Source organism: Equus przewalskii, chromosome 10 (assembly GCF_037783145.1).
Source record: "Equus przewalskii isolate Varuska chromosome 10, EquPr2, whole genome shotgun sequence".
NCBI lineage: Eukaryota > Metazoa > Chordata > Mammalia > Perissodactyla > Equidae > Equus > Equus przewalskii.
Genome location: NC_091840.1, coordinates 2,926,083 through 2,942,123, shown reverse-complemented (window position 1 = coordinate 2,942,123; position 16,041 = coordinate 2,926,083). Strand labels below are relative to the sequence as shown.

General features: G+C 55.6%; 1 protein-coding gene across 9 annotated transcripts in view; it reads right to left on the bottom strand.

Annotated features, from left to right (window-relative positions):
* The window catches only part of TBC1D16 (TBC1 domain family member 16), an 81,546-nt gene that overhangs the window by 48,950 nt on the left and 16,555 nt on the right, over positions 1-16,041 (bottom strand). For all 9 annotated transcript variants that reach the window (XM_070561384.1, XM_070561389.1, XM_070561387.1 and 6 more), the window contains one exon: positions 13,072-13,669. In XM_070561384.1, the coding sequence (XP_070417485.1) occupies positions 13,072-13,669 (598 nt within the window). The remainder of the gene's footprint in view (positions 1-13,071; positions 13,670-16,041) is intronic.

Below are 16,041 nucleotides of genomic sequence, written 5' to 3'. Positions count from 1 at the left end.
CGGGGCCCCAGGGCCTCTGGCTTCCGGCTCCTGAGGGCAACCCAAGCCGTCAGAGCAGCACAGCCCCCCGGAGAGCATCTGCACAGCCCCTGTGCAGCAAATCATCAAGGGTTGCGTCAAGGGCCCCCAGAGGGGCTGTCGTGGTTTGTCAGCTGAGTGGAAAAGGCGGACAGCAGTTTCATTGCCCTGTCCTTCGACATCCCTCCTACGAGACCACTAAGTCCCCAGGGAACGCTGCCTCAGCTCCTGGAGGCAGCACATCCTTCTTTCCGGTTCAGGAGGGTTGATGCCCGTATGTGCTCCCTGTCCTGACAGCTTCATAGACAGAGGTCAGCCTTCTGAGGAGCTCACAGTCCCTTGGAGGGCAGTCAACAGTAGCATGATTTCAAGGCGACCGCCAGGTGCAACAGCTCCACCAGGCATCTCTTCAGAATCTTCATCCCTGGGTGACAGACCTGGCCAGTGACTTCAGAATCCCTGCTCAGAGCCAGGGAGGAGTCAGGGCTGCAGAACCTCCTAGAGGGGCAACAGAATGCTCTCCAGACCTCCTCCTAGAAGCCACCCAACCATCAAGGACAAAGGTGGAGGGCAGCCCAGGAGAAAAGGGTGTTAAAAAAAACCAGGACACTACCATGTATAGAGCCAAGCTGGCCAAGGCAGTGGTCCCAAGCCGCATGTGGCATCAAGCACTCGAACGTGGCGAGTTAAAACTGAGATGTGTTCTAGGGGAAAAGGGCACGCGGGATTCCCAAGACTCAGCACAAAGATAGAATGTAACGCATCTCTCAGCAACAGCGTTTCATACTGATCACATGTTGAAATGGTAACATTTGAGGGGTATCAGGTAATTATTAAAATGAATTTTACGTCTCTTTTTACTTTTTAAAATGTGGCTATTAGACTCACACAAATGTGCCCAGCTGATATTTCGCAAAGGGGCAAAAGCAATTCAGCAGAGGAGGGGGAGCCTTCTCAACAGCGGCGCTGGGGGAGTCAGACACCCCCGGGGAAAAGAGGAACCTCGCCCGAAACCTCGCTCCTTACGTCAAAATGAACTCAAAATGGATCACGGAACTGAAATTTGAATTAAATGTAAAATGTGAGTCTAGAAAGTCTCTAGGAAAATAACATAGGAGATCATCTTTGGGATCCAGGACGAGGCTGGGAGTTCTCAGACTCGACACCAAAAGCAAGATCCATAAGAAAAATTGCTCTGTTGGACATCATCAAAATTAAAATCTTTTGCTTTGTGAAAGATCCTGTTAGGGGGATGAAAAGATAACTATACACTGGGAGAAATACTTGCAAATCATATATCTGACAAAAGACTAGTATCTAGAATACATAAAGAACTCTCAAAAACGCAAGCGTTAAAAAGAAAACCCCCGTTAGAATGTGGGCAAAAGACATGAAGAGACATTTCACCAAAGAGGACACCGAGGTGGCAAATAAACACAGGAAAAGGTGTTCAGCGTCACTAGGGGGATGAGAACTACAATCACAATGAGATAGCATTACACACAGATCAGAATGGCCAAAAAAAAAAAAAAGTGAGCCCACCAAATGCTGGTAAGGATGCAGAGAAACTGGATCACTCACGTATTGCTGGTGGCCACGTGAGATGGCACAGCTACTAAACAGGCAATCACCATTTGTGTGACTCAGCAACTGCACTCCTGGGACTTCATCCCAGAGAAATGAAGACCATGTTCAGACAAAAATCTGGATGGAATGTTCGTAGCCGCTTTATCTGTAAATGCCCCGAACCGGAGACAGCCCCTTAGCGCCCTTCCACGGGTAGACAGTTAAGCTGGTCCGTGCACATCACGGAATACGACTCAGCAATAAAAAGGAGAGAACTATTGATACGCACAACGATGTGGATGGAGCTCAAGGGAAGTAAGCTGAATGAAAAAAGCCGATCTCAAAGGTTACACACGGTATGACTCCATTTATATAAAAGTTTTATAAAGATGCAGAAGAGAGTAGTGGCTGCTGGGGTCAGGGATGGGGGCAAGGAGCTGGCTATGGCTGTAAGGGGTGGCAGAGGGAGCCGTGCGGTGAGGGAACAGCTCTGTATCCTGGTTGTGGTGGTGACACACACAGCATGTGATACAACTGCACAGCACTCTACACACACGTACACAAACGGAAGCTGGAAAACCAGGGAGACCAGTGGATTGAACCCACCTCGATCTCCTGGTCCAGAATGTGTACTATGGTTTTAAGCAGGATGATGTCACTGGGGGAAGCTGGGTGAAGGGTGCATGGGACCTCCCTGTACATTTTTTTGCAACTTCCTGTGACTCTTTAGCTATTTAAAAGTAAAGTTTTTTTCAAATGTGGTTACTAGAAAATTTTCAATCGCGTATGTGGCTCACGTCCCATTTCCATTGGACAGCGGCGGTTTAGAGTAGAATTAGCACAGTCCAGGCTCCTGGCTGTCTTTGTACAGCCTGTGAGCTAAGAATGGTTTTGTTTTTTTTTTTTTTAACAGATTTTATCTTTCAGAGGAGTTTTAGGTTTATAAAAAAAACTGAGCAGAAGGTATAGACACTTCCTACATACCCTCCTCCACACACACGGCTCCCCCATTATTAACATCTCGCATTAGCATAATATGTCTGTTAGACCTGATGAACCTATATCAATACATTATTATTAATGACTAAAGTCCAGGGCCAGCAGTTAAGTTCACACGTTCCACTTCAGTGGCCCGGGGTTCACAGGTTCGGATCCCAGGTGCAGATGTGGCACCGCTTGGCACGCCATGCTGTGGTAGGCATCCCACTTATAAAGTCGAGGAAGATGGGCACAGACGTTAGCTCAGGGCCAGTCCCCCTCAGCAAAAAGAGGAGGACTGGCAGCAGATGTTAGCTCAGGGCTAATCTTCCTCAAAAAAAATAAAGAAAAATAAAGAAAAATAAAGAAAAAAACCCTACTAAAGTCCACAGCTTATATTAGGGCTCATCTTGGTGTTGTGCATTCTGTTAATTTGGAAACAGGTAATGATGTGTACCTACCATTACAGTATCCTACAGAGTCGTTTCACTGCCCTGAAAATCCTCTGTGCTCTGTCTGTCCACCCCTCCTTCCCGCCACCTCCTGGCCACCACTGATCTTTTCACTGTCTCCATAGTTTTGCCTTTTCCAGAAGGTGATAGAGTTGGAAGCACACAGCCTGTAGCCTTTTCAGACTGGCTTCTTTCAGTTAGTAACATGCATTTAGGGTTCCTCCATGTCTTTTCCTCGTTTGATCGCTCATTTCTTTTTAACACTGAATAATATTCCCTTGTCTGCAGGGACCAGTTTTTTATCCCCTCCCCTACTGAAGGACATCTCATTTGCTTCCAAGTGTTGGCAATTAATAAAACTGCTACAAACACCCGTACACAGGTTTTTGCATGAAGAATGGTTTTGAGCATTTTTTTAAAAACATTGAAATAATCAAAAGGAGGAGAATATTTCATGACACATGGAAATTATATTAAATTCAAATTTCAGAGTCCAAAAATGAAGTTTTATTGGCCCAGCCACGCCAGATCACTTATGTATCGCAAGGGGCTGCTGCTCTCTACCCAGGCGGAGTTGAGAAGCTGCACAGAGAACACGCAGCCACTAAAGCTGAAAACACTCACTGCCTGGCCCTTTGTGGAAAAGGTGTGCTGGCCTCTGCAACAGATAATTACAGCCCCCCCACTTTGCAAGGCCAGAGAGAAACGAACCAAAAGATAAGAGCAATGCTAGAGGGACCAATGACCATAAATATCTTCTTTATGCCTTTTTCCCCAAATTTCTAAAATGGACATATATTACTTGTGTTATTCTTAAAGGAAATTTCTACAGCATCTTTGCTCGGCCCCCACCCACCTCCCTGGGGGCTCCCGACCAGACCCAGGGGCCGACAGGGCCGGGCTAGGTGGGGTGACTGATTTCCAAGTGATCACTGAACAGGGCCGTCGAAGGGCCTGATTTTGTTTTGATTTTTTTGCTTTCTCTTTTTAACTTCAGAGTTGGTATCTCAGCCAGGAAATCGTGTGCTGTGACCTTTGCAAGTGACGCGAGCTGTCTGTTCCTCAACCTTCTCTAAAACGGGAGAAAGGCACGAACCTCGAGCGTCCTTTCAGGATTAAATGCATCGGTGCCCCCACAGCAAGGGTGGGGTCGAACAGTGTCCCCCAAAATTCACGTCCACCTGGAGCCTCCCGATGTGACTTTATTTGGAATCAGGGTCTTCACAGACATAATTAGTTAGGGACCTCAAGAGGACATCATCCTGGATTTAGAGTGACTTATGTCCCGACAAAAAGAGGACGCAGAGACACAGAGGCGACAGCCATGCGAAGACAGAGGCATAGGCTGGAGCGAGGCGGCCACAAGCCACGGGCGCCTGGAGCCGCAGGAGCTGGGAGAGGCAGGAAGCACCTTCAGAGCTTCCCTGGACCTTCAGAGGGAGCACGGTCCTGCCGACACCTTGATCTCGGACTTCTGGCCTCTGGAGCTGTGAGAAAATCAATTTCTGTTGTTTGAAGCCACCCACTTTTGGGTCCTCTGTCACAGCCGCCCCAGGAAACGAACACAAAGCACTCAGAACCGGCTGGCATGCTAAGTGCTGTGAAAGTGCCACTTGTGTTTGCCCTCCTGGTAACAATTTTTACTACCTGCTCCGTGCAGAACCCTTTCACTCGTCACCTCACTGGACCCTCACAACGGCCCCATTTCACAGATGTGGAAACCGAGGCACAGAGAGGCTCAACACCTTGCCCTGGCCAGGTCCTAGGGATCTGGGTGGGGCTGAGGGTCACATCTGGGCTCTGACCACAGAGCTAGCCAGGCTCCCAGCCCTGCAGGACCCACGGGGCCTCCCCAACCAAGCTGGCCTGCCCCTGCTGCCCCCAGACAGCGCGTGTGAGCCAAACAGCCACCCGAGTCACACGTCAAGGGACTGGACACTGTCGAGACCCAGTCTGAATTCTTTGGCAGCCCCTCCAAGCTCCTGGAGCCAGTGGCAGCCACCGCCTGCTAATGAGCTCCCAGAGCCGAGGAGCAGAGAGCGAAGGGTCCGTGCTCGGCCCTGGGTATCGGCCTGGCTTCTGAACCTGGCAGTGGGGCTCCCCGGCCGTTTCCAGCCTGCCCGGAGGCCCCCCCTACCAGACGCAGGGCTCAGACCTGCTGGCTGCCCTTCCGGTACCCCTGGTATCGGCCAGCCCCCAGGCACAGGGGGAGCAGCTGGTGACAGCCACCTTGACTGGGGGGCACGTGGAGGGGAGGGAGAAGCCGGCACGCAGCCTGCCGAGCGCTACAGAAACATAAGACAAGATTAGCCTTAACGAAGCGCAGAACAGATTGCAGGGTGTCGGGAGATAGGATGTTTGAAAGAAAGAAATCTCAGCTCCCGGGTGCAGAAGCACAAACAAACCCAAACAACAGATCTTTGGAAGCTGCCAGCTCCCCGGCTGCCAGGCTGCTGCTGGGGGCCCGGGAGGGGCTAGGGCGGCTGTGCCTAGAGCATCCTTACGGGCACCTGGGCTGGCCCCATGACTGAGCTTGGAGGAATCTTCCTGGAATTTGGACGGTAAGGGGATGCACTTCTCTGAGTTCCCAGTCAGTCCACCTCCTAAATCTCTCTGGAACCCACTGACGCCTCAGCATCCCATTCACAACTGACCACACAGACAGTCACCCCCTTCTCCGAGGTGGAGCAGCCCCTGGACCCACCCTCCATCGCCAGTCCTGCTGGAGTGGCCTCCTAGGACATGCGCTGGTCCAGTCCCCAACCCTTCCTTACTGCAGCATCGCACCTGGGCTCACCACCCCTCCCGGCTGTCTCTTGCCTCTGGACCTTCACCCTGCTGGTCCCTCAATGAGATGGCTCCTCCTTCTTCCCTGCCCCCGCCCCCCCGCATCTTCTCAGGGCCACACCTTTCTCACGAGCCCCTCCACCTTGTCTGTCCTTCTCCCACCTCTGGGAAAGAGTTCTTATTTGCTGACAGCTACTCTGAGCCGGGAACAGAAAGACGGGAAGCGGTGAAGTGCGGCTCCCTCCTTTGTATCACGCCCCTCCCCTGCAGGGCTCATTTCTTCCCCATTTCTGGGAGAATTTCCACTCCCTCCTTCAGGCTTGTGTGCCTGCCCTGAGATGGCTGGACAGAAAAGGACCAGCAAGGCTATTTATGAAAACCACCGGGAGTCACTGAGCATCCAACAGGATCATCGCACCAACCACTGCCCTCAAAAGGCCCTGGTGACCTTGCACGACACCGTCAGGGTCCCTGGTGGCAGCTCCCTGGCAATGACACTTTCAGGCACTCGGACTTAAGCCACGGAGCTCACCAGTTCTGGCTCCTTCTCGGAGGCTGGGATTCCTCCCAGAGCGCCTCATTTCATCGGCGCGCAGGGTGGGAGGAGCAGGGGCCAGTTACAGCAACGATGACAATAGGTATTAATAATTCAGCCTTTATGGCTGATACCCTGGTGTCATAGAGCCTTTTCCTCCTAAAGGCAAAAAGCACTTAAGATGCCATTTATTTCAGCCTCGCGCCCGGCAGGGTGGCTGGCTGGAGCCAGGCTGAGCCTCAGGCCAGGCAGCAACCTTCCCACCTCGCTGGCTTCGGCCTGTAGCTTCAGGGTAACCTGACCGCTCCTGCCACCCGCTGTGAAACCGGCCCCTTGGGGGTGGGGAGGGGCACCTGCTCTCGTCTCATCTTTTCCCTTCTCCTTTGGACAGAGAATTTTGAGGGCCTACTCTGTGCCAGGAGCGTGTTTCCACCTTCCCTGCTCCTCCCAAGGACTGCTCATCTGGACCTGCGTTGTCCAAACGGAAACCCCTTGCCGCATACGGCTATTAAAATTTAAATTCACTGAAGATGAATAAAATTAAAAATCCAGTTGCTCAGTCTCAATAGCCACATTTTCAAGGCTCGATCCCATACATGGTTAGTGGCTACTGCACTGGACAGCGTCCATCACTGCAGAAAGTTCTACTGGACAGCGCTGGTCTAGACAGGCCGGTAAGTCTCAGGAGAAAGCAACAGTGCAAAGCAGTATAGTTTAATGCCACACGAAGGGATGCCCAGGGAGCGGCGGGCACAGAGAGGACCCCTGTGGGCTGGCTGGGGTTTCCACAGTAGAGGGGAGAACATTCCAGCTGGAGGAAGCAAGGCTGGGAAATGGGGAGCCTGCTCGGGATGGCTGGGCAAAGTGCAGTGTGCGTGGGAAAAGAGCAAGAGGGAAAGGATGGAGAGGCAGGTAAGCATCTGAGCAGGAGCCTGCGGGCAGGAGGGCCCGAGTCCCCCTGTGGCCACGCCCAGCTCTCCTGGACGTGTGTCTGAGCTGGCATGACCACTGCACCAATGAAGCCATGGTGAGAGACACTGCATGCGAGGCCACCCAGCTCATTCTGTAACCCCGTACATCACCCTTCACTTGGGACGGCTGCCCTGAGAATGCACGCCAAGAACGACAAGAGGATCCCACAAGGGAGAGGAAATGAAGCACACGTTCCCCCTGGGGGGGCACTAGTGACAAGCTCCAGGGTCTGAGGGTGGTAGATCATTAGCGTCGGTTTCATTGGAAGGACCTTACACAGGCCCGGGGGCTTTTTCATTAACAATATACGAGACAGCAGGTGAGGGCGAGCAGGTCTGGGCTGTACAGGGCTTTAACTGGCTGCCTATTTTTAAAACTGGTTTTCATCATAAGAGTAACATAATCACAATATAACATTTTTGGAAATTGAGAAAAGAAAAGATTGCTCATAATCACACTATCCTAACACACTGGCACATCTTCCTCTCAACCCGTGCTGTCTAATACGGCAGGCACACGTGCAATTTAAATTTATATTAGTCGATAGGATGTAAAATTAAAAACTCAGCGTCTCAGTTGCACTAGCCCCATTTCGAGTGCTCCCCAGCTGCGCGAAGACTGCAGCGATGGCACACACATAGAATATCTCCATCCTGGTACCGTGCTGCTCCAGACTGCCTCATTCATGCACCAGCCCTTTCCACAGATTTGAATCAAAATGTGCACATAATTTGCTACCTGCTTTGTTTTCGATACACTGTAAATTCCCACGCTGTAGCACAGTCTTTATAAACACTTAGCACAGTCTTTATAAGCACTGCATACTCTTCCATCCAGGAGTATGAACCTTCTGGACCTTTTGGGGGTCACAAACCCTTTGCACAGTCAGATGGTGCCCCCTCCCTCAGAAAAATGCACACACATGAGCCCACATACAAGAAGCGGCATAAGATTTCGGGGGGCTCCCAGGCCCCAGTTAAAACTCCTTGATCTAGTACATGACCTGTAATCGATTTATCTCCTTCTCTACTGCTAGATATTTAGGCTCTTTCCCTTTCTTTCCCCATTATAAAGAACACGATGATGAACATCTTCACGTAAGTGTGTTTTCTTGCTGCAATTTAGACGATTTCTTAGGACGAGTTCTAGAAGAGACATGTTGACTTAGGGAGTAGGAGCTGTGTTCCGGTTCTTCAGACATATCACCAATGCACTTCCCAAGGGTGGGGCCAGTTGACATGCCACACGCGGGGCCACACGAGGGTCCTGTTGTATTCCACCCTCACCCAACTGCTCCTTGGGCCTGGACCGGGTAACTTTCAGGACAGAAACGAACGATGGGCTGACCACTGATCCTGCCTGGTGGCCACCCTCACCTTCATCCCAAACGCAAGCCCTGATTTCTGGCACTATGGAAGGGACGGGACAAAGAGAGCCACCAGACTAACCCCGCTCATAAAACAGACCTCAGCGGGGGAGGTAATTCGAGGGCCCGTGACAGTGAGGCAGTCGCAGCGGCCCTCCTGGCCCACCCACTCCCCAGTCGCCTTGAAGGTCCATGTGGTTGCGGATTTCCATGCATCTCTGTGCTGGGGGCTGGGGAGTATGGCAGGTGGCCTCTCCATCTGGGGACTCGGGCCTGCCTGGCTATGCCCCACAGGTAACACATGAACGGACAAGGCCATTTTCAGCCACTCAGCCCTCTGTGAGCTACTTGCGACGTAACAAAATGTTTGGGGGACCCTTGAATCCCTGCGGGCTGCTCTTCCTCCTCGCCCACCCCAGGCCACACTCTCAGCCTCCACATGTAGTTTGTAGGTTCTGCCACTAGAGGGGTCCCGTGAGCCAGCCTGCCTACTCCCCTCCTGGGGACCCAGTTCCCAATTAAATCAGGAGCCTTTGCTCCAGGAGCAGCCATTGGGGCACACAAGCCCTCAAATCTGAGCCCCCCTGCGGGGTGTGTGGTCCAACCTGGACGCCGGTGCTCTGGCCTCTTCTCAGATGCCCTCTCTGCCCAAGACACAAGGACCACACCTCCTTCCCTTTGGTCCCTGTCACAGCGCGGTTCTCAATCCTGGCTGCACACTGGAAACCCCTGGGGAGTTCCCACACAGCCATGCCTGGGACCTACCCCCAGCTCTGGCCCTACCCCAGAATTCTGGTTCAATAAGTCTGGGTGCGGCCTGGGCATCAGGATTTTCCAAAGCTGCCCAGGACATTCTCATTTGCAGCTGGGTTGAGAACGCCTGTTCTATAGGGTCCCGTGCCGCTGACCTTGAGTCCGGGATTCCCGGTCTCATCCCGTGTGGGTGCTGTGGGGGTGGGAGGGAGCAGAGGAGTGCTGACTTTGCTTCCAGGGTCTCCATGTGCTGGGGGCACAAGACCCACACAGTGGCTCAGAGGGGAGAAACAAGTACTCGTGGGCTGCGGGGACCGGCCAGGGCCCAACCCTGGCTCACACCAAAACATCTGGGAAAAATGCCAGGGCCAGGGTCCACCCCTGCCCCTTTCAGAATCTGTATCTGCTTTTTTTTTAAGCTCTCCGCAACCTGTCACACGCGACTGGGCAGGGAAGCCGTGTGCCTCCATGCGACACCTCTCATGTTCCATCTCGGACACAGGTTTTCTTTACCTCAGGCTCCACTGAAGCGCGCGCTCCCGGGAGCCACGGAGGGACCCCATTCAGGTCCGTCCTGCCCCAGCACAAAGCCTCAGCCGAATGGGACTGATAGAGGCCAGAAGAGCGAGTGAGAGGGACTGCTGGGCCTCCACGGTGGAGGAGGTACCTCTCTGATCACACCGTCTCTGAGCAGGCCCAGGAACCGGTGAGCTGCCTGCTAAGCAGCTCTAAGCAGACAGATGAGCCCTAAACCAAACTGAGTAGGCAAGGCTCCGGAAAGCAACAATACAGTTCCCAAAGCTTGACCACACAAAGGCCTCCCGACGGGGCGGCCAAACGCCCCACCTGACAGACATCACCCCCTTCAGCTCAGGAGTCTGCGTGCAGCAGAGTGGGGCTCAAATCCAACTGTGGGTCAGAACCACTGGGATATTAGTCAGCCATGAAAAGGAATGAAGTCCTGTCACCAGCTATGACGTGTGTCAACCTCGAGAACATTATGCTCAGTGCAAGAAGCCACACAGCCACACAGCGCATGATTCCGTTTACATGAAAAGTCCAGAACAGGCACATTCATCGAGACAGAAAGTCGATTAGTGGTGGTACCAGAGGCTGAGGGATGGGGACTGGGGGGTGACTGCTAATGCGGATGGGGGTTCTGGAACTACACCGTGGTAACTGTTGCACAACACCGTCAATACACGAAATGCCACTGAACTGTACAATTAAAACATACAATTAAAATGGCTATTTTGGCACATTTTTGTTACGTGCATTTTACCACAGTGAAGGACAACAATCTCCCTGCTCGAGGGCGCCACGTCTGTCCGAGGCCAGGAGAACCTGCAGGAAGAGCTCTCAGCCTCGGCACCACCAGCGTCAGGGCCGATCGCTCCGTCGTGTGGGGCTGTCCAGAACAGCACCCCCGGCACCCACCCACTGGAAGCCAATAACACCCCCAATCTCAGTTGTGACAAAAATTTCTCCTGGCACTGCCACACGTCCCCTGGGGGCAGAATCGGCCCCAGGTGAGAATGGCTGCTCAAGAAGCATCCAGACTTGCCTGGGCATCAGGACTGTACCAGAGGTGCCCTGGGGGAGTCCCACGGGCAGCCAGGGTGGAGAATCAGCAAGGTGGAGGGAGGGAATGAGGGGGCCAGGAGTGACTTCTCCGGCCCTGTAAACAAGTGTCACCATCCCATCTGATGAATGAGGAAACGGAGGCTCCGAGAAGATAAGAAGCTCGTCCAGGCTCGTGCCAACCAAGCCTCCCTAATTCCCAAATCCAGGCTCCTCACATGATGGGGCTGCTGGACGCAGCTGAGTACGCCAGACCCTAATTCTAGTTCTGCCAATGACACCGCAGCCATGAGACCACAGGCCAGGCCCATCACACCTGGGGCAGAGTGAAGATGGGAGCTTGGACACCTGTCCCTCCACCTGGACCCCGGGGGCGCTGGGCACCTGTCCCTCCGCCTGGACCCTGGGGGTTCTGGGCACCTGTCCCTCGGCCTGGACCCTGGGGGTGCTGGCACCTTTCGCTCCACCTGGACCCTGGGGGTGCTGGACCGCCGCAGGTCTTGCTGCACTGGCAGGTGGCACCACCAGGGGGAGCTCTGACTAAGCCCAGCCCGCCAGGCCCAGGTGGGGTTTTGAGTTCCATTCCCAACCTGGTTCCCCGGTTGAAAGTGCCACACAGCTCAGGGAGTCCTCGGGTACCTGGAGTCCTCGGTGACAGCTGGCTGCCCCGCTTCCTGTGCGCTCTCCAACACTTGAGACAATGCTAACCGTGCACCCTCGGGGGGATAAAATCAGGGAGGAGTCCACCTCAAATTCCTTCCTGCCGAGGCCAGCAAAGTGTTCCACGTCCCTCCGCCCCGTCCCTTTGCTCCCTGGCTTACATCAGCTCCGTGGGACCTTATGTGCTCCAGGTCTGGTAGAGACCCAGCCGGGTTCAAATCCAGCTCGACCAGTGCACGACCTCCAGCAAGTTACTTAACCTCTCTGAGTCTCGCTTTCCCTTCTACACACAAGGGGTAATATTAGGACATCAGGACTTACCTCACAGGGCTGGGGTGGTTGTGAACATAAAAATAGGTAATTCATGGCACCCTGCCCGGTGCCCAGGACTGTCTACACCTGGCACGTGCCCGGCTCACAGCATGAGCACAACAGTTATGTGCCCACTTACTATCATCCTTGCAGCTGTTGGCCTAGAAATCTAACCAGGGCGCGGACCACAGGCAGAGAAGGGAAGCGGCTGCAGGGGTCAGAGGCACCGTCCTGTGCTGGCCCTGGCTGCTCTGGGTTCGCACAAAACCCCCATTCAGGAGCCTCGTGCACGCCCGCCTCTGTGAGGCCCTGAGGACCCCAATGATGCTGCGTGGTGGCCGTCACAACGCGGAGACGACCTGCGCCAATCAGGCCCACTGCAGGGCAGGGGTCTAACTTCTGCCCCTCCCCGCCCCCGCTCATGTGGCCTGGGCCTGTGAGCCCGCCAAAGCACCAGGCATCTAGTTCCCCTGGGCTCTCTGCCTGCAGAGTAAATGTCACCAACATTCCCTTGGGCACTGCGTTCCAGCCGCCTATAGCTCAAGAGGGGTGAAGTCGAAAGGCTAATGTCCCCCCGGGGCCAGAAGGCAGGGCCACGTGCCTGGCTTGGCTGCAGGCGGCCGTGGAGCCTGTCTGGGGGCCAGGCCAACCCCTTATGCCACCACACAGGCCTCTATGAGTTCGCCTGGGGGCTGTGGGATGACCGACCATTTCCTGCCCCTCCAGGGGTGAGAACAGGAGACACCAGGACCCCTGGGGGCCTGGCCCTGTGGGGTTTGGTCTAGGTTGTGGGGCCGGTCAGACCTGGCAGGGACTGCTTAGCTGTAGGTGAGGCCATTGAGGGGAAGGGAGGGGGGATAAGAAGGTGGAACTCCCCCCCCCCAACATCCTTTACAATCTCCTCGGCCGGGAATAGAGTGACGGGACACAGGTGCCGAGGCCCTGGCATGGGGAGAGCCAGGCGCCTGCAGGGCACACTCCATCTTCAGTGCTCCGTGAGCAGAGCTGGTGACATACGCAACTGCTCCCCAGCGTGCCCGGTCAGGCCTTTGGGGCCACCCCAGAGTCCAGGACCAGAATGAGGAACTCACCTGCTCTCGCTCTCCAGGAACACAGAGCCGCTGCTCTCCGCAAGGGCGGCGCTGATGGGCGAGAGGCAGAAGGGCGAAGAGAAGGCGTCAGAATCCGAGTCGAAGGAGCTGTCCCTGCTCACACCGTCGGCTGACAACTCCAAGGAGCCCTCCTCCTCGCCCGCCTCGGGCCGCAGCTCCCTCCCCTCCTCGGTCCCATCCTGCGAACTGATGGTGGACAAGATCCCAGAGTCACTGTGGGCTGGCTGCGAGGCCGCGAGGGGGCCATCCATCCCCAGGCCCTGGGCCAGCTTCTCTCCATCCTCCAGGGAAGGGCTGATATGCACGGTGTCCCGGAGGCTCTGGGCCACCACCAGGATGTCCTCATCTCTGGGGATCAGGGTGGGCCTTGGCTCCGTGGGGGAGGGCTGGTGGGGGGTCCCCGAGCTCTGTGTGCGGCGGGCCCGTGGGCGGGGTGCCCTGCGCACAGGGGAGCTCTCGGGGGTGACGTAACGCAGAGCCTCCTCATCCTGTCTCTGGATCCGAGAGTTGGGCACCCACGCGAGGATGAGGGTGGCCCCCAGCAGCTCGTCCTTCTCCATGTACAAGCACAGGTAGCCTGTGAGGGGACAGAGGACAGGCGGTTAGGGAGGGCAGTGGACGCAGGGCCTCTGGCTGGTTTCTCAAGGCCACATCTGTTAGCAAAAATGGGGTGCTATGCCGACGAGTCAGGCTTCGGACGCAGCCTGGCCCAAAACACACCCAAGGGACACAGCCGAGCTGGGGACTAATGAGGGCTCTGGGGATTTTCTAGCAGGCCCGGGGGCACCGGGCCCCAAGCAGTGGCACATCCCGTGCCTTCAGAGCCCCACCTCGCCCACCGTCTGGTGGCCCCAGAGCCTTCCTGCCTGTGGTCAGCCTCCACACAGGGGCACTTCCTCCTGCAGCCCCTGCCATTCCCGGGTGTCCTGATTCCCAGGCCTCTTGCGCCAGGTGCCCAGGCCTCCTAGCAGCCACCACCCTAGCTCTCGCCCCAACCAGACTCCCCTTAGCCCTGCCCCAGTTTCCAGAAGACGTGGGGAAACTCAGGAGCTATCAGCCAGCTGTGCACAAGGCCCACATGCCACGGGCCGAGCGTTTCCACACCCTCAGATCAGTCGCTTCGGGGCTGGGAAGAGAGCCCGAGGCCTCCGCCCTGCTCTCCCACACCGGCGGCCGCAACACAACTACCCCACGAAGCTCTCCCAAGGCTGCTGCTGTTCCTTTTTTGTTATACCCAGAACACGTAACAGCCTCAGACCCAGGCCCAGACCTCTGCCCCATGCTCCCCACATCCATGAAGGGGGCCCCATGGTCAGGCGTCCACAGGGTTAGGGCGATGTGCCATCCAGAGCCGGCACTGCCCCTTCTAGGGCACGCTCTGGGACCGAGGACCCTGCGATTCCCTGCCCACACAGTCCAGAGTCTGCTTCCAGGGCCTGGTCCTGAGCTGGCTGTGCGGGTGGTAGACAGGCTGCGGGGTCCACAGGAGAATGCCCGAGGCCCCGACGGGGCAGGAGAGAGCTGGGCGGGAAGTGGGCTTCTGCGTTGGAACCTAGAGGGGCTGATGATGCCAAATCTGCACCAGACCATCCGGGTGGCTGTAAAGGTATATTGATCAGGGCAGGATGACAGGACATTTTTTAGTTCTACCCTAGTTTATCAGCATAAGTCAAACGTTTTGTCTTTTTTAATAACTTATTTACACAGTGCTTTGTTGACACAATTTGCACACAGTAAAGTGTCCAGATCTGATGGCAATTTATAACTTCTAAATGTTCTGACATCTGGTGGGGAGCCTCTGTCTGCACTCGGGTGGGCAAGTCCCTGTGGGCCGCACCCAGACTGCAGGTACACAGGGGCCCCTGAAGCATCCTTCAGCAGCCTGGTGAGGCCACAGGAAGAAGCAAGGAGAGCCAGAGCCTGCCCTCGCTCCACCTCCACCCCAGGCTGGTGTTGGGGAAAGGCTGAGCTACTCTCCTCTCTGAGCACCAGCCTTCTTGTCCAAAAAAGAGGGCTGCCCGGGGCTCTGCTCACTCTGGAGAGGTTGTCGTGCAAATTGCATAAAGTAGGGCATTTATTTTATGCAAGTCAGCTGCATGAATGACAAAGGACCACGCAGACCTCGGGGTGTCACTAACCCATCTTTTCCTTCCTAGGGAGCACAGGGCGGAGGGACTCACTGGCCTACCCAGGAGGTGCTGGGCTGCTGTGACCAGACCTAACACCCCAGGGCCCCCACCCAGAGGAAGCCACAGTCAGCTACCCGTCCTGGAAAGAGACCCACATGCACGTGGCTTTGTTGTGCGCTGTGGCCTCAGCCCTCCAGTGCACAGGGCAGCTCACCATCGCAGGGCCCGGAACACAACCAAAGCCCTGAAAAAGACGCAGAAGACAGCCAAGTCCCTGTCACCACAGGAAAAAAGTTTCCCACCCCAGGGACTAATAGGAGCCACGAGCTGCAGTGTCCCGAGAATGGCCTCCAGTAACAGGGGGTTCAGTATGGACGGTCTGAGGAAGGACTGTCTCCATCTCCATCCCTGCAGAGGGCAGCTGAGAGTCTGCTACCCTGATTTCCAAATGGTGGGAGTGAAGGGCAGAGTGTGCACGGGGTCAATGATTACAGCAGGAACTTCCAAACATTCTCCCAGATTCCCAGGCCTGGGACCCCAGCTCCTCCCCTTCCAGGTCTGTGACCCCAGCCCTCCCCTCCCAGGCCTGGGACCCCAGCCTTCCCCCCAGGCCTGGGACCCCAGCCCCTCCCCTCCCAGGCCTGGGACCCCAGCCCTCCCCTCCCAGGCCTGGAACCCCAGCCGTCCCCCCCAGGCCTGGGACCCCAGCCGTCCCCCCCAGGCCTGGAACCCCAGCCGTCCCCCCAGGCCTGGGACCCCAGCCCTCCCCTCCCAGGCCTGGAACCCCAGCCGTCCCCCCAGGTCTGGGACCCCAGCCTCC